General features: G+C 43.6%; 1 protein-coding gene across 11 annotated transcripts in view; it reads left to right on the forward strand.

The window, feature by feature from the left end:
* Positions 1-25,326, forward strand: part of R3HDM1 (R3H domain containing 1) — a 2,579,330-nt gene that overhangs the window by 604,557 nt on the left and 1,949,447 nt on the right. For all 11 annotated transcript variants that reach the window (XM_044074947.1, XM_044074954.1, XM_044074957.1 and 8 more), the window contains one exon: positions 1,580-1,697. In XM_044074947.1, the coding sequence (XP_043930882.1) occupies positions 1,580-1,697 (118 nt within the window). The remainder of the gene's footprint in view (positions 1-1,579; positions 1,698-25,326) is intronic.

Consider the following 25,326-nt stretch of genomic DNA (forward strand, 5'->3'; position numbering starts at 1 on the left):
ACACCCACTTCAAGTATTAGGGGCCATAGCAGAACCCATCTTGGTTTTCATAAGAATTAGATATTCTTCTAAATTAACCTTCATGTCTTAACTAAATTGGTTATAACATTTCTTAATTGCCTCATTCATCTGATTTGATTTTTTCCTAAAGCTGAAGTTAGGGAAGAGGGAGCCCTTCATACTTTGGATGTGAACCATCAACCCTAGTTTTACTTGACAACTGTGTATAATCCAGTTATTCATCTCCTTTCAGTGTAATGAATGAATGCCTGACATTGACCAAGCAAATGCTATAATTTACTTATTGTTTTTTTTTTCATCTGGTAGCCATTCATCCATTGATCAGTGTACTTAAATGCTGCCTGCTTCTAGTGCCTTTTGGAAGTGTGTGACCTATGGACATATTTGTACTGCAACTTTGTCATTGGTACATGTTATCAAATATTGTCTGGATCTCTCCTCCAAGAGTTAAGTCTCATTTTAGCATTTTGGCAGTAAATAATTTGGTTTTACTTCTTTGGTATGGCTGTTGTGCCTATGTGATATGTTGCTTACTGTTGTAGATTGTTCTCATTCATTACGTACTGAAAATGAGCTTCTGAAAGTAAGATGTAACAGATGTGTGAACACTTACATATTTAATAGTCTTTGAGTATGTGTCCTTGGCACCAGCAACTCTCTCATCGTCTTTTGTCATCCATCCTTTTCATTGCAATACTTAAGGCATTCAAGACATTTCTTTTCTTTTTTGCTCCTGGTGCTTGCTAACCATTAGGCAATCTTGTGGTCTGCTGGCTCATTCTTTCCCCATATACTGGGATGAGAGCTGTTTGATGGAGCACTTATTCAGACAACCAGTGCATTCTTTTTCTGGTCCTGTCCCCACTATGCATACACAACAACATGCCTAGGCTTTGGCATACAGTGTCAGGACAGGTCTGCTTTGTCCCTCATGTGATCTCCTGTATGCACTGGGGATTCTGTCACAGGGATAAGTGCTCTGAGCATGTGCTTCCATCATCTTCCCCCAAGGAGTGATGAGCTGGTTGAGGTTGTCACTCCATTTCCTCCTCCTTACCTTCTTTGGTGCTCAAGCTGCTACTTGAAATGTGGTTGCCTGTTTTGATTTTGTATCCATGTCTAGATTTTAATCCAAGTGTAGCTCACTCATTCTCCTTGGGAGAAAAATTGGAATGAGTGGACAACGATTTTGGTTCATATACCATTTGTCAAGAAATCCGAGCTATTGTCATCCATTGAGAGCCTTCTAAAAATCAATTTATGTGGTGAGTACTCAATTGTTTTCTCTCTCTTCATTTAAGATGTCCTCATTTTGTCTTTTGTGCATTGAGAAGTGACCTTGTTAGGACAGTAACACCATCCAAACAGCAGGCAAGAGAAATGAAACTTGTGACATGAACTGAAATTTGCCAGCGAGCTGAGCAACATGTCACAGCTCTGCATAACAGATGTAGCACAGAATTGTTTAGTACATTATATTGCATGCTATTAAAACACTTTTTAGGCACTTAATGACTGCTTAAATTTTTTCATAACAGATTCTCTTAAATTTCCACAGGACATAAATGAAATCCATCTTTCTCAATCATTTGAAAGGGAAGAGAAGCCCACAAAAGATGAAGAAGAAAAAGGTACAGACCGGCAGGACCGAATGCCAAAGAAGATGCTTTCAAGAGGTTTGTTTTTATATAGTTTGTGGTGATTTGAGAAGTAAGAATTGTTAAACTGGAGGATTTTTATTACATTTAGAAGCAGTTAAGATAATGACGTTTAATGTATGATGTTCTTCGTGTTTCACTGTTGCAGTCATCACATTTGGGTTATCTGCTTGCAGTAGCCCTCATTCGGCCTGATTATCAAAGTCTTGGGTCCTGCGGCGGTTGCTGTCTCATCTTTTATGACGTCAGGTAGTCAGGGGTATAAAGCATGCAGCTGACGCCATTACATCAGTCTTTCTTGCCGTGCGGTACCCAAAGCAGTTCGCAAGTGCCGGTCGGCCGACTCCTGAAATTTTCGTTTTCGAGTTTCAGAACGGAAGTCTTCAACTAAAGCTAAGTACCTCATTGGGGAAACTTTTTCTTGCTCTAAACCGATGTCACTAAAAGTCATTAATTGTATTTCTTGTGGAATGCAAATACCTCATAAAGATTTTCATTCATACTGTATTCCTTGCCTAGGCCCTGACCATGACATACCTCGCTGTCGGATTTGTGCCTTATTTACACAGAGAACTATTCGTTGTTGGTATATTTACGCTTCTAAATATTTTGGTACTATGTTCAATTACCCAGATATGGCTTCGATAAGCCACCCGACTACCGACATTCCAAAAAAACGCAAAGATAAAGACAGAGACAGGCCACTTAGGTCCGAAGCTGTCGACGACACTTCTCCTAAGCTACTCGCCAGTTAGCCGGTACTCAGTGAGGCACTTTCGCAGCCCCTGATACCCGCTACATCAGATTCGCAGGCCACTACTGAGACCCATTCGAAGTCCGGTATGCCACAAGATGCGTCAACTGTGGAACCTGCGGCTGTCTCTACCTCGGATGGGTCCGGAGCCGCTGTGCAGGCACCGGCTTCTCTGGGTGTATTCAGGCCTACTAACTTGCATATTAAACAGACGACATCTTCTTCTTCAAGGCCTAAAACTTGATCCATGCCTAGAAAACAGATGCCCAGACCGCATGGTTAGGCCTCCATGCCTAAACAACGGATGATAAGAATGGCTGAAGACCTTATTACTTTAATCAGGGGAAGCCACCCTTCCCCCTCTAAGAGACCTAGGTCTGAATTTGCGTATGATTCTTCTGATCAGGATTCTGAAATTTCTGTTTCCTGTGATGACCAGGATTACCCTCATCTACCTTTGAGGATTCTGATGCAGAGGACTCAATTCCCTCTGCTTCCCCTCCAGAGGATTTCTCTTTTGGTGAAACCTTGCATACTCCTAGGGAAAGCCAGGATTACTCTGATTCTAAAAAGAGGCTTAGGGATTTCTTACTCCTGCCCCAACACAGGCCTTTAGCTATCCCACCTGTACTGGACATTGTTGATGATGGCTTTTCGGAATCTAGCTTGACCCCTGACTCCTTACCTCCTGCTCCCAGAAAACCAAATAGATATTACAGGGTTCCTGACTCTCACAAGTTCCTCTTTAAAAAATCCTACTGCGGATGCTGAGACCATTTCACACGGACCGAAGGGCATTAAGGCTACTACTGCCAAAAATCCTACCCCCTCTGATAGAGAGTCCAGGGCACTGGATAGATGGGGTAAGAAGGTATACACTAATGCAACCTTGGCCATTAGGGCCTTAAACTGCCAGTTTCATATGTTAAAGTATCAGCAGCATATTATTGGATTGCTTAAACAGAAAATTACGTTGATACCTGACTGTGCTGAAAGTAAGGATTTACAGGATTTAATGCATTCTGCTGAACAAGTTAGAAAACATACTTTGCAATGTGGTTTTGATTCACTAGAGGCATCTTGCAGGGCTGCTGTCACTGGATCTGTACTTAGAAGGCATGCTTGGCTTAAGGAGCAATCTTTGCCAGATCATGTTAAAGCTACATTGCTGGATGCTCCCTTAAACCAGGACCGCCTGTTTGGCAACAAAGCAGTAGTAGTACTTAAAAAGATGGAGGAAAAAGCTAAATCTATGCAAACTGTTAAAGATTTCCTGCAAGTACAGCCTCCAAGATTTAGTAGGCATTGGCCCTCTAAGAATTGGTCCTTTCCTGCCTCTTCCAGGCCTTCTCAGTCCAAACCCAGAACCAGCACAACACCCAGGCTTCAGTCCCAAGTTACGCATAGGACTATGCAGTGGGGGGCTCCCACTTCCAAAGCAAGGGGTAGTAAGACTCCCCCTATGGTAAACTGTCTCAATGACTTAACTTTAAAACTTCCAAGCCCTTCTCAACTGACTGCTTCTTTAGGGGGAAAAATTGTTCTGCAAGCAAAAAACTGGGAACTCATTACCCAGGACAAATGGGTTTTAAATATAGTTTCCCAAGGATAGATTCCACTTCCACACTTTACCAACCCGAAACATATGGCCAGATCTACCCCCAAATCAGTGGGCAGAGGCTCAAAAGCAGGTTCTCTCTCTGTTAAGTATAAGGGGTATTTATACTGTCCCAGAAGAGGAAAGGGGACAAGGTTTCTACTCAAGACTTTTCCTGGTGCCCAGAAAAGACGACAACTGGCATCCTTTCCTGGATCTCTCTAAGCTAAACACTTTTTTTGTGATCCCAAAATTCAAGATGCTAATTCTTCACCAGTTGCTTCCTATGCTAGTCAAGGATGCTGAGACCATTTCACACGGACCGAAGGGCCTACCTGCACATCCCAATCAGGGAATCTTGCAGAAGATACCTATGCTTCAAAGTAGGCTTCATGCACTGTCAGTTCTCTGCACTGCCCTTTGGCTTATCTACTGCACCCAGGGTATTCACAAAGTGCCCAGCTCCAGTCGTTGCATTTTGCAGGCAAAGAAATATTAAAATATACCCATAACTGGACGATTGTCTAATTCAGCAGAAAGCCAGGTCATACTTTTAAATCATGTGGCGTTTGTACGAAAGGCACTAACTTCTCTCGGGTACACCATAAATGAAAATAAATCACATCTTGTACCCTGCTAACAAATTGTATTCCTGGGAGCAAGCTTGAACACAACTTCCCAGATGGCTTTCCTCATGCCAGAGAAACAAGTTCATTTGACAGCTTACTTCAAACTAATGGCCACAAAGACCCTACTATCTGCAAGACAGATACTGCAAGCCTTGGGGTTCATGGCCTCCTGCATTCTCCTAATTCTGTATGCAAGATTGCATATGAGGAAGCTACAATGGTATGTAAAAAGCCTATGGTGTCAGCATTCTCTGGATCTAGAAGCAATGATTTCTATCATACCATGCTTACAGTTAGAGTTCCTTTGGTGGGCAGAGGCCTGTCACCAAAATAAGGGACAGCCATTCACTCTACCCCCTGCCGCCCAAACCCTAACAACAGATGCATCAGACTATGCATGGGGGCTCACTTTGCAGGGAAGTGCATTCAGGGCAAATGGAACCCAAGTCAAATGCACCTGCATATCAATCAAAAAGAAATGTTAGCTGTACAGAATGCTCTGACAGCCTTCAAGGATCACATTCTTCCAGGAGAATTAATGGTAAAGGTGGACAACACCACTGTTATGTGGTACATAAACAAGCAGGGGGAAACCCACTCATACCCTCTCTGCAGACTGGCCATGGCTCTGTGGAACACAGCCTTGAGCTACCAAGTGCACCTACAGGCTCAATTCCTGCCAGGAAAGCTAAATATAATGGCATACGAACTAAGCAGAAATCTCATGGACCCACATGAGTGGAAACTGGAACCAAAGACATTCAACATGTTGATAAATGGGGGAGCCCAGAGATAGACCTGTTTGCCTCCTGGCAAACGCCACATGATTTAAAAGCATGTCCTGGCTTTCTGCCTGAATTAGACAATCATCCAGGCAAGGAAGTATGGAGATTGTGAACTCTAGAGGATGTATGTGTTGTTTCCAGATATTTCTAAGATAACACTGCAACTTCATGTGTAGCCTTGCTAGAGGGACCATGGGGATAGTGGAGGTCATGAATAGTACACAAATGTAGATGTTCCAGTGTATTCACTGTTGCAGTCATTACATTTGGGTAATCTGCTGACAGGTTGCCCTCAGTTGGCTTGATTAAAGTACAGTTGTGTACCTACCATAAATGTAGATGTTCGAGTGTATTCACTGTTGCAGTCATTACTCTTGGGTTATCCTGCTGGCAGGCTACCTGCAGTCGGCCTGAATTCCAAAGTCCTGGTCCGGCGTCAGTTGCTGTCACCTCTTCCCTGACGTTAGTGCACCAGGGGTATATAAGATGCAGCCGACGCCATTTTCTTCAGTCTTTCTTGCCGCACGGTGCCCGAAGCAAAAGCAGTTCGCAAGTGCCGGTCGGCCGACTCCTGAGATTTTCGAAATTGAATTTCAGATCCAAAGTCTTCAGTAAAGCTAAGTACCCCGTTGGGGGAACTTTTTCTTGCTCCAGACCGATGTCAGTAAAAGTTAACAATTGTATTTCTTGTGGGAAGCAAATACCTCATAAGGATTTTCACTCTTACTGTATTCCTTGCCTAGGCCCTGACCACGACGTTGCTAGTTGTCGGTTTTGTGCTAGATTCAACCAACGCACTATTAAGCGTCTGTTTGATTTTGCTTTACATTACTTTGGCCAAAGGGTTAACTATATAATGCCGTCGGAACAACCGACGACTGGAGTTCATAAAAAGCGCAAGGACAAAGAAAAGGGCAGGCATCCGAGGTCCAAAACCGACGACGAAGCCTCTTCTAGGCCAGTCGCTGGTTCTCAGTGAGGCGCTTTTGCAGCCCCTGACACCCGCTACCTCTGAGCCACAGGCCGCTTCCAACTCCCACGTGGAGACAACTAGGCCTCTGGAAACTCAAGGTATTGGGCCTACGGAAACTATTCCCTCAGATGGGTCCGAAGCCGCTGAGCAGGCATCTGCTTCTGAGGGTGTTTTCAGACCTACACAACTTACTATCAAGACCACTTCAGCAGCCAAGGCAAAATCTATAACACCATTAAAGTCAAAGAATCAAGTACAGTATTCTCCTGGACAGTCATCCATGCCAAAGAAACAGATGCTTAAAATGGCCGAGGACCTAATTACTTTAATCAGGGGTTTCCATCCCCCTCCTGATAAAAGGCCTAGGCAAGACACTAACTATGACTCCTCTGACCAGGTTTCTATTTCCTCTGATTCCTCTTCAGAACAGGGATATTCTCTTCCTCCCTATGAGGACTGACGCTGAAGAGTCTATCCCTTCAGCCTCTCCTCCTGAGGATTACTCTTTTGGGGAAACCTTGCACACCATGAGGGAGCATTTCTATTGGGAGGCCAGAATTATTCAGAATCCAAGAAAAGGCTCGGAGACTTTATTTTACTGCCTCAGCACAGGCCCCTTGCTACCCCCCCCCCCGTACTAGATATTGTTGATGTTTTTTCTGAGTCCATTTTGTCTCCTAATTCCTTGCCCCCTGCACCAGTCAAGCCCAATAGGTACTACAGGGTCCCAGACTCTCATAAATTTCTTTATAAAAACCCTGCTGCTGACCCAGAAACAATTTCTCAGGGTCCCAAAGGGGTCAAGGCTTCCACTGCAAACAACCCTGTTCCCTCTGATAGGGATTCTAGAGCACTGGATAGATGGGGGATAAAAGTTTACACCTCTGCTACTTTAGCTGTAAGGGCTTTAAACTGCCAGATGTCCTTCAAGAATGCAACTGCAGTCATAACATGTGGGTTGTCCTGCCTCAGGCAGCCCTCGGTCGGCCGGATTCCAAAGTCTGGGTCCGACGTCGGCTGATGTCGCATTTCTCTCCAACGTCAGAGCGGCTGGAGTACATAAGCATCAGCCGACGCCATTTTCTTCAGTCTTTCTTGCCGCGCGGTCCCCGAAGCAGAAGCAGTTCACAAGTGCCGGTCGGTCAGCTCCTGTATTCTTCGATACCGAAGTCATCAAAAAAATCTAAGTACCCCGTTGGTGACCTTTTCTTGCCTCAGCTGATGTCTCCAGCCAAGCCAGACAGGTATTACAGGGTCCCAGAAACTCATTCCCATTTATTCAGGGCCCATTCCGCTGATTTGGAAACTATTTCACAGGGGCCTAAGGGAGTTTCAGCCTCCACCTCTAAAAATCCATTGCCCTCCAACAGGGAGGCTAGGTCATTAGAGAGATGGGGTAAAAAGGTTTACACATCCACTACCTTATCTATGAGAGCTTTAAATTGCCTTTTTCATATGTTACAATATCAGGATTACCTTTTAGAAGATTTACAAAAAACTTTAGCCACTCCTGATCCTTTAGACAGGAAGACTTTGCAGGAAGCTGTACATAACACTCAGCAAGTAAGCAATCACTTCCTGCAGTGTGGATATGATGCACTGGAAGCTTCATGTAGGGCAGCTATGACAGGGGCAGTCATTCGTAGACATGCTTGGTTAAAAGATCAACCTCTACCAGATCATGTAAAAGCAAAACTTCTGGATGCACCTTTGGAAAAGAACAAGCTTTATGGTGCAAATGCTAAGGATGTGTTAAAGACCATCGAAGAAAAAGCAAAATCAGTTCAGACGGTGAAAGATTTCCTCCAGGTTCAACCCCCCAGATTCAGTAGGAATTGGCCTTCTAATAACTGGTCCTTTCCTAATACAGAAAAGTTTCAAAGGGGTAAGAACAGACGTGGCCGAGGAAGAGGCCAATATAGAGGCCCATACAGGGGACGACAATGGCAGCCAGGAAACCAAAGAAGTGACGCAGGGGTTTCACCTGCCCCACAACCACAATCTCAATGACTTTCCTCTACTACCGCCTACCAGGGAACAAATAGAAGCTCCCTTGGGCGGGAAATTATCTCTATTTGCAGAAAATTGGCACAGACTGACAAAGGACAAATGGATTTTGGACATTATAGACCGAGGGTACAGGTTTCATTTTCATACCTTACCAAGAAAACAAGGCATGCCAAACCTACCACAAAACCAGAGGGCAGAGGCTGTCAAGCAAATCACTCTGCTGACTCGGATGAAAGCAATAGAAAGAGTTCCACAGCAAAAACAAGACCAGGGGTTTTACTCAAGACTGTTCCTTGTTCCAAGAAAAGAATCTCAATGGAGACCAATACTGGACTTGTCCGCATTAAACACCTTTCTCATAGTACCAAAGTTCAAAATGCTGACCTTACAGCAACTCCTTCCCATGCTGGGCAAGGGGTCTTGGCTGATTACTCTGGACCTCAAGGAGGCATACCTGCATGTCCCTATCAGACACAGCTGCAGAAGATACCTCAGATTTCTTGCAGGGCCAGAGCATTATCAATTCTCAGCATTGCCATTTCGCTTATCTACTGCGCCCAGAGTATTCACAAAATGCCTGGCTTCAGTAATTGCTCATTGCAGGCTCCAGGGGATACAAATTTACCCGTACCTGGACGACTGCCTCATACAAGTGGACGACAAATTGATATTGACAAAAAACCTGGATTATGTCATACGATTACTTCAAGCTCTGGGATACACAGTCAACTTCCAAAAGTCAAGACTGCAGCCATCCCAGCAAATAATCTTCTTAGGAGCCAAACTAGACACAGCCTCTCAGATGGCTTACCTGACAGAAGACAAGCAAGAAAAGTTAACTCATTACTTCAAAGGTTTAGCAAAACTCACCCAGATGACTGCAAGGAGATTCCTACAGGCCCTGGGTTACATGGCATCCTGCATTCTCCTGGTTCCATTAGCAAGACTACACATGAGAAAGCTTCAATGGTACCTAAAAAGCATTTGGTCTCAGCACAGCAACAACTTGGAGACAATCATACCGCTCATTCCATGCCTACAAAAGGAATTCCTATGGTGGGCCTCGGTGAGCCAGGCATACACAGGTATGTCATTCAAAAAAACACAGATAACACAGACCATGACCACAGACGCCTCAGACCTTGGATGGGGGGCGCACATGGAAGGCAGGTGTATACAAGGACAATGGTCTCCAAAGGAAACACATCTGCATATAAACCAAAAGGAAATGCTGGCAGTAATGCATGCCATCGAGGCTTTTCAACACCAACTCCAGCAAGGCCATTTACTGATACGGACAGACAACACCACTGTGATGTGGTACATAAACAAGCAAGGGGGCACCCACTCTTACCCCCTTTGCAGACTGACAATGCATCTTTGGGAGAAATCACTGAGCCTAAACATCCAGTTACAATCCCAGTTTGTTCCAGGAAAAGACAGTGTGTTGGCAGACAGCCTAAGCAGGAATTTCACAGACCCACACGAGTGGAGGTTACATCCGATGGCCTTCAGACAACTCACTTCAACATGGGGCAAGCCAGAAGTGGACCTATTTGCCTCTCATCTCAACCATCTTCTACCAAAATTCTGCACAAGGACATACCATCCAAAAGCTTGGAAAATAGATGCCCTCTCATTCAACTGGAACTCCCTAACAATCTATGCATTCCCACCTCTGCCACTGATGACCTCAGTATTACTAAAGATCAAAGCAGAGAGACCCAAGGGAATCATAATAGCTCCGGACTGGCCAAGACAACACTGGTACCCATTATTACGGAGCATATGTCACACCAGGAGGTGGGCCCTTCCCCAATGGCCTCTACTTCTGACTCAACACAACTTCGAAACAGTGCATCCAAATCTACAGACACTGCAGCTAACAGCCTGGGAGATCCCATAAATAACTTCAGCCTATCTCTCTCCAAGGAAGTACAGCGGATACTAACAGAGGCTCGAAGACCATCCACCAGAAAGGTTTATTTAGCAAAGTGGAAAAGATTCAGCAATTGGAATACCAGCAAGGGACATGATGCATCATTGCTGAACATCCCACTCACCTTGGAATATTTGGCAGATATGTTAAAGAACGGACTCTCATATTGTTCCATAAAGATACATGCATCTGCCATTTCAGCTAGATACAACACTGATCCTCCTGTGTTTTCACACCCTTTACTAAGGCAATTCCTCAGGGGAATCAAGAACATTAAGCCACCAAGAAAGGCCCCAGTTCCAGCCTGGGACCTCAATTTTGTCCTAGAAAAACTGACTCTACCTCCATTTGAGCCAGCAGCTTCAGTTGACTTGCAATTTCTCTCATGGAAAACAGCTTTCCTGTTGGCAGTTACATCAGCAAGAAGGGTTTCGGAGCTACAGGCCCTAATGACAATACCACCCTTTATTATTTTTCACAGAGACAGGGTCTCATTAAGGACCAACCCTACTTTTATGCCAAAGGTGGTATCTAGGGTTTCTTTAAATCAAGCCATTCATCTGCCTGCTTTCTTCCCCAATCCTGAGAACAAGGGGGAAAGACTGTTGCATACCTTGGACATTCACAGACAACTTCGTTACTACCTGGACAGAACCAAGGCCAGTAGGAAGTCTGAACAACTTTTTGTGGCTTACGCCCCTGCAGTACAAGGAAAAGCAATTTCAAAACAGACTATTTCAAAATGGATTGGACATTGCATCAGATTCTGTTATTCCTTTCATGGAAAGACTGTTCCAGCCAATGTCAGACCACATTCCACCAGAGCTACAGCCACCTCTACAGCATTCTTAAGAGGGGTGCCTACTAAGGACATTCTAGAAGCTGCTACATGGAGCTCCGTGCATACATTCTCCAAACACTACAATCTCCCTCTATACTCCAGATCCAGAGCAGGCTTGAGCAGGCTTTGCTTCGGCAGTCCTGCAGGGTTTGATTGCCACACCATCTTTCTCCTAGAGCATTCCTCCTCCCCCAGCCAAGCTATGGTATTCTACCCACGTTATGACTGCAGTTGCATTCTTGAAGGACATAGTACAGTTTTGTACCTACCATAAATGTAGATGTCCGATAGACATGCAACTGCAGTCGGATTTTCCCACCCTCCATACCCCTCTATGCCTAGGGTCCACTCCTATCCCTGTTTCTCTTAGCTGGGGATATCTGTTATGGTGTATTTGTTTTATTGCTCATTTATTTGTTTGGAATCCTGTTTTTGTCGTCCAATTTGATTACAGCCTTCCTTGGAGGGCACCTGGCATCTGGGGCAAGGAACACTGAAGAAAATGGCGTCGGCTGATGCTTATGTACCCCAGCCGCTCTGACGTCGGAGAGAAATGCGACATCAGCCGACGTCGGACCCAGACTTTGGAATCCGGCCGACCGAGGGCTGCCTGAGGCAGGACAACCCACATGTTATGACTGCAGTTGCATGTCTATCGGACATCTACATTTATGGTAGGTACAAAACCGTACTTTTCACATGCTTAAATGTCAACAATACCTAATGTCTTTGCTAAAACAGAAAATGCTTACAAGCTCAGAATGTCCTGAAAATAAGGAAATGCAGGACTTATTGCATGCAGCTGAACAAGTGGGAAAGCATACTTTGCAATGTGGTTTTGATTCATTAGAGGCTTCTTGCAGAGCCGCAGTTACAGGTTCTGCCATTCGAAGGCATGCTTGGTTAAAAGAACAAAGTTTACCTGATCGTGTTAAAGCAAAATTATTGGATGCTCCATTACAGCATGATACTTTGGTGTTAAGTCAGAAGAGGTGTTAAAGAAAATGGAGGATAAAGCAAAATCAGTGCAGATGGTAAAGGATTTCTTACAGGTTCAGCCACCCAGATTTAACAGGAACTGGCCTTCAAAAAATTGCTCCTTTCCAGTGTCAGACAGGCCACAAAGAGGCAGATACAGACGCCCAAGAGGCAGATCTCATCCCCAAGGCTCATACAGACCTAAACAGTGGGGTGCTTCAGCCCCCAAAGGCAGAGAAGACAAATTGCAACCTTAGAGGAAACAGTCCCAATGACTTTCCTTTACCTATGCCAAGCACTTATCTTTTGACAGCAACCTTAGGGGGAAAACTTGCACTTTTCTCACATAATTGGCACACGATCACCCAGGACAAATGGGTACTGAATATTGTTTCTCAGGGTTACAGGTTCCACTTTCACACCCTACCAAGGCCAGAAGGTATGCCAGACCTGCCACACAGTCAATGGGCAGAGGCACAAAAACAAATTTTTGCTCTCATGGACATGAGGGCTATTCAAAAAGTACCACAGGAAGAGCAGGGGCAAGGATTTTACTCAAGGCTTTTCTTGGTACCCAGAAAGGACAACTCTTGGAGACCAATACTGGACCTGTCTACTCTAAATACTTTCCTGGATGTTCCAAAATTCAAAATGTTGACACTGCAGCAACTTCTACCCATGCTGGGTAAGAAGGCTTGGCTAGTCACTTTGGACCTCAGAGGCATACCTCTATGTCCCAATCAGACAAACTTGCAGAAGATACCTCAGATTCATAGCTGGTTCAGTGCATTACCAATTCTCTGCGCTGCCCTTTGGCTTATCTACTGCGCCCAGTGTCTTCACAAAATGCCTGGCACCAGTAATTGCTTTTTGCAGACAAAAAGGAATTCAAATATATCCCTACTTGGACGACTGCCTTATTCAAGCAGAGAGCAAGGACATTCTTCTAAAACATCTGGCGTTTGTAAAAAGATTACTAATTTGCCTAGGGTACACAGTAAACGAAAATAAATCAAAACTAGTGCCCTCTCAAGAGATGATATTCCTGGGTGCAAGCTTAAATACAACTGCCCAGGTGGCGTATCTCACGCCAGACAAGCAAAGGAACTGACTCATTACTTTCAAACGATGGCAACAAAGACCCAGCTACCTGCAAGAAAAATTCTGCAGGCTTTGGGCTTCATGGCATCCTGCATCCTGCTAATCCCATATGCAAGACTGCATATGAGGAACCTACAATGGTATGTAAAAAGTGTTTGGACTCAACATTGCCACAGCCTGGAAACAATAATAACTCTTATTCCCTGCCTGCAACATGAGTTTCGATGGTGGGCACTGGCCTGTCAGCACAAGGGACAGTCTTTCACTTTACCCACAGCCAGGCAGACACTAACAACAGATGCATCGGATTATGCCTGGGGGGCACACATGGCAGGAAAATGTATTCAGGGCATGTGGCCCACGGACCAAATGCATCTTCATATCGATCAAAAAGAGATGCTAGCTGTACAGAATGCCCTGACAGCCTTCAAGGATCTCCTACATCCAGGACAACTATTGCTAAAGACGGACAATACTACAGTTATGTGGTACATAAACAAGCAAGGGGGCACACATTCCTACCCCCTCTGCAGGCAGGCCATGACTTTGTGGAACACAGCACTTGACCTATCAAATACATCTGCAGGCACAGTTCCTGCCAGGAAAGAAAAAATACTCTGGCAGACGAACTAAGCAGAAACCTCATGGACCTTCACAAGTGGAAACTAGATCCACAGGTCTTCAACATGATAACAAGGAAATGTGGATGCCCAGACATGGATTTTTTTGCCTCCCCTCACAACTGCCAACTACAGAGATTCTGCACAAGGACTTATCACTCACAAGCATGGAAAATGGATGCTCTATCATTCAGCTGGAAAACCCTAACAGTTTATGCCTTTCCACCACTGCCTCTCCTTCCCAAGGTACTCCTAAAAGTCAGACGAGAAGCCAAAAATGATTCCGATTGCCCCAGACTGGCCACGCCAGCACTGGTACCCAATCCTAAAGAACTTGTCTCAAGGCCCAGCCTGGACTTTACCTCAAATTCCTCATCTTCTGACTCAACAAAACAATCAGATCCTGCACAGCCAACTCAGAACCTTAAATCTGGCTGCATGGCAAATAATATAGCCACTCAGAACACTCCTCTCTCTAAAGCTGTTATGGATGTCATTTTGGCAGCCAGGAGGCCCAGCACAAGGAAATCTTCTGCAGAAAAATGGAAGAGATTCTGTGCATGGAACCAGGCACAAGGACTTGAACCACTTGTTCCAAATATTCCTCAGATTTTACAATACCTAACTGAGATGCTGGACTAAGGCCTATCCTTCTCATCAATTAAGATCCATGCCTCTGCCATTTCAGCTCATTACAATACGGAACCTCCTATTTTCTCACATCCACTGCTAAGACAGTACCTCAGAGGGGCAAAAAACATAAGACTCCCAAGGAGAGCACCGATAGCTACTTGGGACCTCAACTTTGTCTTGGAAAAGCTCATACTGCCTCCTGTTGAGCCAGCCAATACAGCTGATATAAAATTCTTATCATGGAAAACTGCTCTGCTCCTAGCAATAACTTCAGCAAGAAGAGTCTCAGAGTTACAGGTATTAATGGCAGTGGAACCTTTTATCATTTTTCATCCGGACAGGGTTTCTCTAAGGACTAACCCAACATTTATGCCAAAGGTAGTATCCAGTGTGGCTCTTAACCAGACCATTCATTTGCCAACATTTTATCCAAATCCCCAGAATAAAGGGGAGAGACTTCTGTACTCATTGGACATGCACAGGCAGCTACGCTTCTACTTGGACAAAACAAAAGCTTTCAGAAAAACTGAGCAACTGTTTGTAGTATATGCTGCAGGATCACAAGGAAAGGCTATCTCAAAGCAGACTATTTCAAAATGGATAGGACACTGTATTTGTTTCTGCTATGCACAGCATGGCAAGTCAGTGCCTAAGAATATTAGGCCACATTCTACCAGGGCAGTAGCCACTTCAGCAGCCTTTCTCAGAGGAGTACCAACCAAGGAAATTTGGGAGGCTGCACCTTGGAGTTCAGTGCACACTTTTACCAAGCATTATCACCTACCTCTTTACTCTAAATCCAGAGTAGGCTTTGCCACTGCAGATGTTCATCGTGTTACCCTGCTGCAGTCATCGCACTTGGGTTATCCTGCCATCAGGCGGTCCCACAGTCGGCCAGAGTTCCAAAGTCTTGGTCCGGCATCGGTTGCTGTCGCTTCTTCCCTGACGTCAGTGCACCAGGGGTATATGAGGCATCCGACACCATTTTCTTCAGTCTTTCTTACTGCGCGGTGCCCGAAGCAGAAGCAGTTCGCAAGTGCCAGTCGGCCGACACCTGAGATTTTCAATTCAAATTTCAGTCCGAAGTCTTCAATAAAGCTAAGTACCCCATTGGGGAACCTTTTCTTGCCTCAGTCCGATGTCAGAAAAACTTAACAATTGCATTTCTTGTGGGAAGCAAATACCTCATAAGGACTTCCATTCTTATTGTATTCCTTGCCTAGGCCCAGACCATGACGTCACAGGTTGTCGGTTTTGTGCTAGGTTTAATAAACTATCAAATGCCGTTTTGACTTTGCACGATATTACTTTGGTAGGAAATTTAATTATATCAGGCCGTCGGAGCAACTGACGAGCGGCATGCATAAAAAACGCAAGGAATAAGGACAGGCAGCCTAGGAGCAAGCCAGACTCCGAGGCCTCTGCTGGGCCTGTCGCCGATTCTCCGGTTTTCATTGAGGCGCCTACGCAGCCCCTGACGACCGCAGAATTGGAACCTGAGACAGCTGCGAATTCTCAAGTGGAGTGTACTAGGCCGACACAGCCATCTTCATTAGGCCCTTCCGACACCGGAGCAGAAGGAGACCCCGGTGCAGTGGAAACACCTTCGGTTGCAGAAGGTGTCTTCAGACCAACTACACTTACCATTAAATCTTATGCTAAGCTTAAAACCCCTTTAAAGGAGTACAACGGGTTTCTAAACAGAATTGCTCAACTTCCCTGCCTTTTTCCTCCCTATTTATTTATTCCTTTATAAACAAACAACAAAGCATCATTTAAAACATTTCAATTCCCCTCACTTTTCTTAACCAAGCCTACCTTAGCGTACAGGGATTGTTTACCTTTCAAAAACATTCTCTCGCGTTTCAGTTTAGCATGCTGTAGTCACCCAATTACTGACATCATCGCGGCCAGGCAGTGGAGGTATTTTTTTTTTTAACAGTTCCCTCCCCTGAAGTGACATCACCGCAGCCGGCCTCGGTCAAACAATCAAACCCACCCATTTTGTGATGTCACAGCTGCCTTGTCCTTCCCCCAGCCTTGGAGTGCTAAAATAGAGCTGCAGGAAGTAGAGAAGTTCATTTCCTGTCGGTGTTTCCAGTACGCCTTATTTTGCCAAAGGAACCTGTTGCGGGAAGCTTTGCTGTTAACAGCGTTTTTTCAGGGATCTGCTAAATTGGTAAGTAAACTTTTTTTTAAAATCACTAAAGTTGTAGCCGAATTTCTTCTGCTTTTGCTTAATTTAATAATAATAATAAACAGTGTAACTTGCCGTGTTTGTGAATTCATAGCTGCATATAGAAACGCGTACACGTGTTCTTGGTTTGTTGGTAATAGTAACAGGTTTTGTTGAGAATAGGTGTGTGTGTTTTTGTACGCATAACTATGCAATCATGGTCTGCCTCGTCTTCTACTTTCACTCACTAAGCTGTTTGTTTATTTTTTCTTATGTAAAACTACAGTTAAAGAATTGCAACAGAAGGGCAAGCTAGATCGTGATTGCACAGTTATGCAAACAAAACATGAGCTGTTGTAGTTAATTGTCCTCGCAAAGTTTCACGTCTGATGCTGGGTGGGGGTGGGAGGTTTCCACAGTCTCTTCAGAATGACCACTTAACTGTTTCACTCCTTTACACACTGTCATGTTGCCAAGGAATACTGAATCCGCTATATAAAATGGTCCAAAACCTAACCAAGCAACATCAGCTTACTTTCCTAATGGGCTGGTGGGAGGCAATAAAAGAAGCGTCTTTACCCAAACGTCCAAGGTGCCAGTAAATGTTAATGAATGTTAATTTTAACACCCTCTGGGTCTATTGCCCACAGAGCTGTAGAAAAACGTGACTAGGTCACAAATCGCCCAGGGAAGTGCTGCACCGAGTTACCTTTTCAGAAAAAAAACGGAGCTTTTATGTCACATTTACCAAAGAACATATATAAACTTCAAGAAGGCTCATATCAATCAGCAACTACACGACTTTTGAGTAAATGATACAAAAAAAACCCCTCAAATATTAAACAGTATAACTAGAACAATTACATGAAGGGTGGTGAAGCACACTTTTGCGGCTTCATCATAAACAGACGCATCAAAAAGCCAACTTTTCACCGCTATCGATGACATTACAATTTTACTTAATACAGAGACTTCTCAACACCTCCAAACGTGGTTATAATCCAAGGATAATATACACAAATGCACACATACTAACCACAACTGTAAAAAAAACTGAACATACTGAATTTATTAGCTGTCCGCCTTATGTGTACAACACACTGAAGAAAGTATTTCAAAAGGTGACTACATGAATGCATGAGATAAGACTACCCTCTTCGATAATACTAAATTACAGAGCAAACGCTTTATTCCCAGAAAAAAAACATGCCTTTTCCTGGTATCCCTGTTCATTTAAAAAAAAATACAAAATTATAAGTACTAAAAGAGAAGAAAAACTGTATCCCGTACGTCTCTTCCTTTTTTACAATTTAAATTCATAAGCAGCAAAATTGAGCAATGCGATTGGATGCTGAAGCTCCACTAACAACTCAAGAAAATTAAACGACAAAAGGTAAGCAGCACAGAATTCATGACGAAGTACGCTCTCGCCGTCGTAATATTCCGTGATAAGTAACACGCTTTTAGTGTTTAATTTACACTTATACAAAGGCGGGTTGCTGTACAATTCAGTGTTACATATATAAAGTAGTAAAAGATAATGCTAACCGCTAATGACTGGCAGTAGATTTTTATGTGCCGAGTTGCCGGCCCTGACGCACAACCTTCAACGAAGGTACGCCCATTCACGCATGTCTCCACACAGAAGACGTTCTAGCTGAGAATCGAGGAGGACGCTACACATTGCAAATTCATTGATCGCAGGTTATTCTTGCTGAATAAGTAAATGTGAAAGTATTAAAAAGCTTCCCACTTTCATCAAATGCCTACATTTTCTGAAGTTAAGCCTCATTCACAGCTACCCAAGAGCAACTGACGTGGATCTTTGACTCACACACTCGTATATTACTTCGTCTCATATAGATAAGTGTAACTAAGCTTAATTAGTATATAAAATGCATAAATGAGCCTGCATTTACCTGAATATGTTTAACATCACCATATTTAGTTGAGATCAGTTGAGAGAGGTGGCAAATGGTTTTCGGAAAGCTCAAACTTTAGTAGTTCATATTGATGATAGAGAACAATGATTAGTAGAATCGTGTGTTTCATTGATCTGATGGTCAGATGCAGAGGATTTCTGTTAATATTGATAACACAAGTGCCATTTATAAATGGGAATTCATGACAGTAGCACTGGAAATGTATAGGGAAGTAATGCAAAAGATATGTTAGAATATATATATATATATATATATATATATTGTTTTTTTTTTTATATAGTTTATGCTGCATAGGATATAAGTGCATAATTTGAACTGACTGAAGTCTGATGTACTACATTTTTACCAATATATTGTGTTGTCAGGATACATGCTGCTTTATTCTAGGATTTCTGACTGTCACTCATGGTATAAAAAAATGGCAGAATAAATTCAGAAAAGTGGTAGAGGAATGCTGCAACTTTCTAGGCATGACATAGCAGTGGAATGATAAATGCTTGCAGTAGTATTTAATGATGTTGTACAGGTTAATACAATACAATTTTAACTGGCTGAATTAGAAGTTACAGTATGTGCATATAAATATAGATATTGTGTCACCATAAATGTTTCTGTACTGAGAACTTTGATTTATTGGTGACAACAGCAGGCATGCTTTTTTCCATTGCTATGTTATTTGGCAAGTGACTTCTATACACTGATGTCAATATGTAACTTGAAATGCAATGAGTCTAAAAAAAAAAGCAAGACAGAGCATCTTTGCCAATTGCAAAGTAGACAGAAAAGGTGCAGTTCTGTTTTTTATAATACATCTATGCACGGCAGAGAAATACGCCAAACTAGGACTATGAATTCCAAACAGATGAGAGAAGGACTTACTAGCATACAAGGTTTTACATAATTTCTCGTTAGCATCTCAGATTTAGTTCATTTGTTTGTTTATTTGCAACCATCCTGTGTTGGCATATATGACCTGTATGAACCGTGGATTTACTCTGCTTACTTACAAACAGTGCGGATTGCCTTTCTTCTTTACATTTCTTGCAAAAAGATATTTCTCACATCCAAACTGTATCTTATAGAAATATTCCATGACAGGTGCCTGTTTGTTTCCTACTTGCAGAATCTTACTTTTCCTCCCTTTGATCACCCAACAGCAAGTTTGTTTCAAATCTAGTGTACTCCTTGTTTTTCTCTTCAGCTTCAGTGCTTTTTTTTGTCGCTCAGTAATTTTTCTTTGAGACACTGGAAAAGGTTTTACTGGCAAGTACTGTCTGTGGACTTTGCTATTAGAGGAAAGAAAAGCAGAATCCCTTTCAACTTTCTGGTTCACTTTTTGTTGGATAAACCTTTATTTCCTTCTAATTTTTATAGATCTCACCAGGGCCTCTGAGTTGGTCAAATACATTTTTCTTGTAATTCACCCTTCAGAATTTGGCATTAACCCTGATGCCCACCGCCATTTCTCAGTGAACAATACCCCCTGTACCTCTCTCTTTTTTCTCCAATACTCAAAGGTGTACCTCAAGGATCTATTCTTTCCCACCCTTTCTGTCTCTATATGCATCAATAAACTTCTTCTTTATCTTTACCTTCCTCTTCTCCTATATGTAGATAACATTGTTCTCTACTTATCTGCCCACTCCCTAACAGCAATATCTAAAATTTGACTTCAGTTGCCTAGGTGAGTGGATTAGTGCTGAAACCCTCATACTAAATAGCATCCAAAACTAAATGTATTCTTTTTGGTAAATTTCATTCCCCTCTGGCCCATTTTCCTGCATCTTTACTTGCCATTAATTGGGAAAAATACTTGGGTACCAACACCTTTGCCCAACGGTTCTTGGAATTCATAAATTCCAACGCCCTGGACCAACTAATCCATAGTCACACCAGGGGCTCAAATATCCTAAACCTGGTCATTACCAACATGGGAGATCGATGCTCTACACCAGTGGTCACCCCCTCATTGGTCAGGTCTGACCATAAGCTAATCACCCTTGACATCCGCATCCCACCCCCATCCCCAGTAGGGAAACCACCATAAAAAACTTCTACAAAGCCAATTTCTTGCTACTCAAGTCAGAAGTGACAAACTTCATGACACCCATGCAGACTGGAACTGAAAGATCAACTGCTGAATCCTACACTAAAGCACTGTACGAGCACATCCACTCATGCATGATTCATGCCATTCCAGACAGAACCAAGATGGTCTCCTCCAAAAAAAGGACCCCAATCTGGCGGTCCCCTGCCATAAACAAACTATACAACAAAAGGAAGAAACTGCTGCTGAAAAGAGGAAAATCCCAGGATGCAAAAAACTCCCTTACTAGCCTCAGTAAGAAGCTGAGATCCCTCATAAAGTCCTCCAAAGCTAGTTACAAAAATAAAATTGTCAAAGATTCCAAGGACAACCACAGGGCATTTTATAGTTCTGCTCTGAGCTACAACAGAATGGCATTAAATATACTGATCGATTCAGTGCCAAATTCACCTCCGTAAAGAGCCCATCTCAGTACCAAAAGATTGCCAAATTCCGGTACTCACGGTCACACAGGTAAAAAAACGCACTCTCCAAAGCTAAGAATACAGCATCCATGGGACCAGACGACATCCCGGGCTGTGTATTACATGAACTACAAAATGAACTGGCTCTGAGCTACAACAGAATGGCATTAAATATACTGATCGATTCAGTGCCAAATTCACCTCCGTAAAGAGCCCATCTCAGTACCAAAAGATTGCCAAATTCCGGTACTCACGGTCACACAGGTAAAAAAAGTAAGAATACAGTATCCATGGGACCAGACGACATCCCGGGCTGTGTATTACATGAACTACAAAATGAACTGGCACTTCACCTAAGTGTTATGTTTAATCATAGCCTCACCTCAGGCTTCGTGCCCAATGAGTGGCACAGAGCTACAGTTATCCCACTCCACAAGGGGGGAATCCACCTTGGATCCCAGGAACTATCATCCCATCAGTCTGACGAGCCTGATCTGCAAAGCCATGGAACACATTTTCATAGAACTTATAAACAGACATTGGCAACCTTCAAACACTGGACCCCACCCAGTTTGGTTTTGTAAAGGGCTAATCTTGTCTCCTCAACCTGATTGACTTCTTCGAATCAGTCTCCAGAGCCGTGGATGAGAGTAAGGTGATCCACACAGCCTATCTCAACCTTGCCAAGGCCTTTGACACCATCCCCCACTCTTTAATCATAGATAAACTTACTAAGCTGGGTATTAATCCCTACGTCACTCGATGGGTTGCCAACTGGCTTACTGACAGAACCCACACTGTAAAAATAGCCGACTCAAAATCCAGCTCCAGACAAAGTGAAAAGCGGTGTACCTCAGGGTTCAATCCTGAAACCACTCTTGTTTGGCATCTACTTCTATCCCAAACAGAACCAAGGTGCTATCCTCCAAAAAAAGGAAGCCAATCTGGTAGTCCCCTGCCATAAACAAACTATACAACAGAAGGAAGAAACTGTTGCAAAAGAGAATAAAATCCCATGAGTGGAGGAGCTCCCTGGTCAGCCTCAGTAAGAAGCTGGGATCCCTTATAAGATCCTCCAAAGCTAGCTACGAAAACAAAATCGCCACTAATTCGAAGGACAACCGCAAAGCATTCTACAGCTATGTCAAGAATCTCGATGGCAACACCCAGATCTGCTCTGAGTTACAGCACAAAGGCAAGAAAATTACAGAACCAACTGATATTGCCAACATCATGGCAGATAGGTTCAGTGCTAACTTTACCCCCCCCCCTCACACCCTAAAGGGCCCATATCTATACAGGAAGAATGCAGAGTCCCTCTAATCACAACTACACAGGTGTAAAGGCTGCACTCTCTAAAGCCAAAAACACAGCATCCATGGGACCGGACAACATCCCAGGCTGTGTTTTACATGAACTTCAGAACAAACTGGCTCCCCACTTAAGCACCTTGTTCAATAATAGCCTTTCATCAGGCTTTGTGCCCACTGAATGGCGCACAGCAACAGTTATCCCACTCCACAAAGGGGGAGCCACCACTGATCCCGGGAACTATCGACCTATTAGACTGACGAGCCTGGTCTGCAAGGCCATGGAATGTATCATCATGGAACTCATAAACAAAGAACCTCCAAACTCTGGATCCCACCCAATTCGGGTTTGTGAAAGGCAGATCATGCCTCCTGAACCTGATCGACTTCTTTGAGGCAGTCACCAAAGCCGTAGATGAGGGTAAGGTGGTTCACACAGCCAATCTTGACCTCGCTAAGGCTTTCAACACCATCCCCCATTCTGAAGTTATAGCTAAACTCACTAAACTAGGTATAAATCCCTATGTCACAAGTTGGGTTGCCAACTGGCTCACTGACAGAACCCACACTGTAAAAGTTGCAGACTCCAAATCTGACCTCAAAGCAGTGACAAGTGGAGTACCACAGGGTTCTGTCCTGGGACCTCTCCTGTTTGGTATCTACTATGAAGTACAGGCTGACACAGAAGGCCTCTGGCTAATGAAGTTCACAGATGACTGCAAACCTGGAGCCATAGTCAAGTCCCCAAATGATGTGGACATCCTACAGAAGGGTCTCGCTGAGACAAATGGCTGGTGTCAGAGCCATGGCCTCAAGCTCAATGCCAAAAAGTGCAGTGTCATCCCCTTTGGAAAAACTCTGTACCCATGAACTACCACATAGGCATCAATCTACTTAATGCCGAATGCGTGATAAGAGACCTTATTACCCAGGTGGACATTAGTCTCTTCTTTGATAGTCACATCGCCACAGTAGTCAGGAAGTCCTTCTACGTGGCACACCTCATCATAAAAGGGGTTCTCATCCAGGAAAAAAGAGGTCATTGTTCATCTCTACTCGACACTCATTAGACCCATTATAGAGTACAACGCCCCTTTTGGAATGTACCTCACAAGACATCTGCAGCAGCTGGAAAGGCCACAGAAGTACCTCACAAAGAGGATTACAGGCCTCAAACAAATGCCCTACACTGACCGCCTTAAAAACTTCCAGCTTTACTTCATAGCATATTGCCTACTCAGAGGTGATCTCTGCCTAACATATAAAGCTATGTCAAACCCAGAGCTGTTGGACATGCTACACCTAAAGAAATCCCAATCCCTCCAAGCTACGCGCTCTAGGGGCCTAAACCTTGTCACCACAATAAACAGGACATACTGGAGGGATAAATTCCTGTCCCAGAGACTTCCCATACTCTGGAACAGGCTACCCATCCATGTCAAGCAAAGTTCTTCATTGGCACTCTTCAAGAAAAATCTTGATGACTTGATTGGAAATAGGAAATACACCTCAAGGATCACTTTTGTGTCTCTGTCGACAGTGGTGCAGGAAAATTACTTTCTTGGGTGGCGTAAGCTAGGGAACCTTGTTGGCTAGGCTTACGTAGGCCCTTGGGCTGATAGCCTAGTACCTACCTATGAAGTACAGGCCAGCACTAAGGGACTCTGGCTAACAAAGTTCGCAGATGACTGCAAACTGGGACACATTATTGAATCCCCAAATTATGTGGATATTCTACAAAAGGGCCTTACAGAAACAGATGCTTGGTGCCAGAGCCATGTACTCAAGCTCAGTGCCAAGAAATGTATAGTTATCCCCTTTGGGGAAAAAACATGTACCCATGAATTACCACATAAGTGGCAGTACATTAAACACCGAAAGTGTGATAAGGGACTTAGGAACACAGGTGGACAGTGGTCTCACCTTCGATATGAACCTATAAATCACATAATACATAATAACCACACAGCCACAAGAGTCAGGAAATCCTTCTGTGTGGCACACCTCACCACTAAGGGCTTTTCATCCAGAAAAAAGGAGGTCATTGTCCCACTGTACTCATCCCTCATTAGACCCATTGTAATGCCCCATTTGGTATGTGCCTCACAAGTCATCTGTAACAACTGGAAAGGCCACAGAAATACCTCACTAAAAGAATCACAGGCCTAAAGCAGATGCCCTATGCTGACCATCTAAAAAAAACTACAGGTGTACTCTGTCGCATATCGCCTACTCAGAGACTATCTCTGCTTAACATAGAAGGCTATGTCAAACCCAGTGCTGTTGGACATGCTATACTTAAAGAAATCCCAATCCCTCAGAGCCCGCACGCTCCAGGGATCTAAACTTGGTCATCACCATGAACAAAACATGCTGGAGGGATAGGTCCCTGACTCAGAGACTCCCCATACTCTGATGTAGATGTAAGAGAATATGCTACAGCATTTAGTTCAAGAAGCAGCTAACAATGTCAAAACATGGAAAATGGCATTGTGCTTAGCAGAGCTTTATTGATAAAATGTGGCTATAATGACTGAGACGGCTTATGCTACAGGGACAGCAGCATATCATTATATACAGACACATGAAGACATTTTAGAAGAGGCAAGTAAGAATAGTTGCAAGAAAGGATACCATGGGGAGAAGACAGAGAAAATGTAAGAAAGGCATGCTAATGGAAGAGGAGTAGAAAGAAGTGTAAAAGAGATGTAAAGAGAAGAGGGAAGTAGGATAAACGAGAGGCAGTAGTAAGGGTATGACAAAATGAGACAAGGAAAGATGAAATGGGGATAAAGGGGTGTTATATCATTGAATTTCTGATTTCCTTATTTTTATGGCAATGTCTCT

The sequence above is a fragment of the Protopterus annectens genome, chromosome 6.part0 (assembly GCF_019279795.1).
Source record: "Protopterus annectens isolate FY-2018-M chromosome 6.part0, PAN1.0, whole genome shotgun sequence".
Classification (NCBI taxonomy): Eukaryota; Metazoa; Chordata; order Ceratodontiformes; family Protopteridae; genus Protopterus; species Protopterus annectens.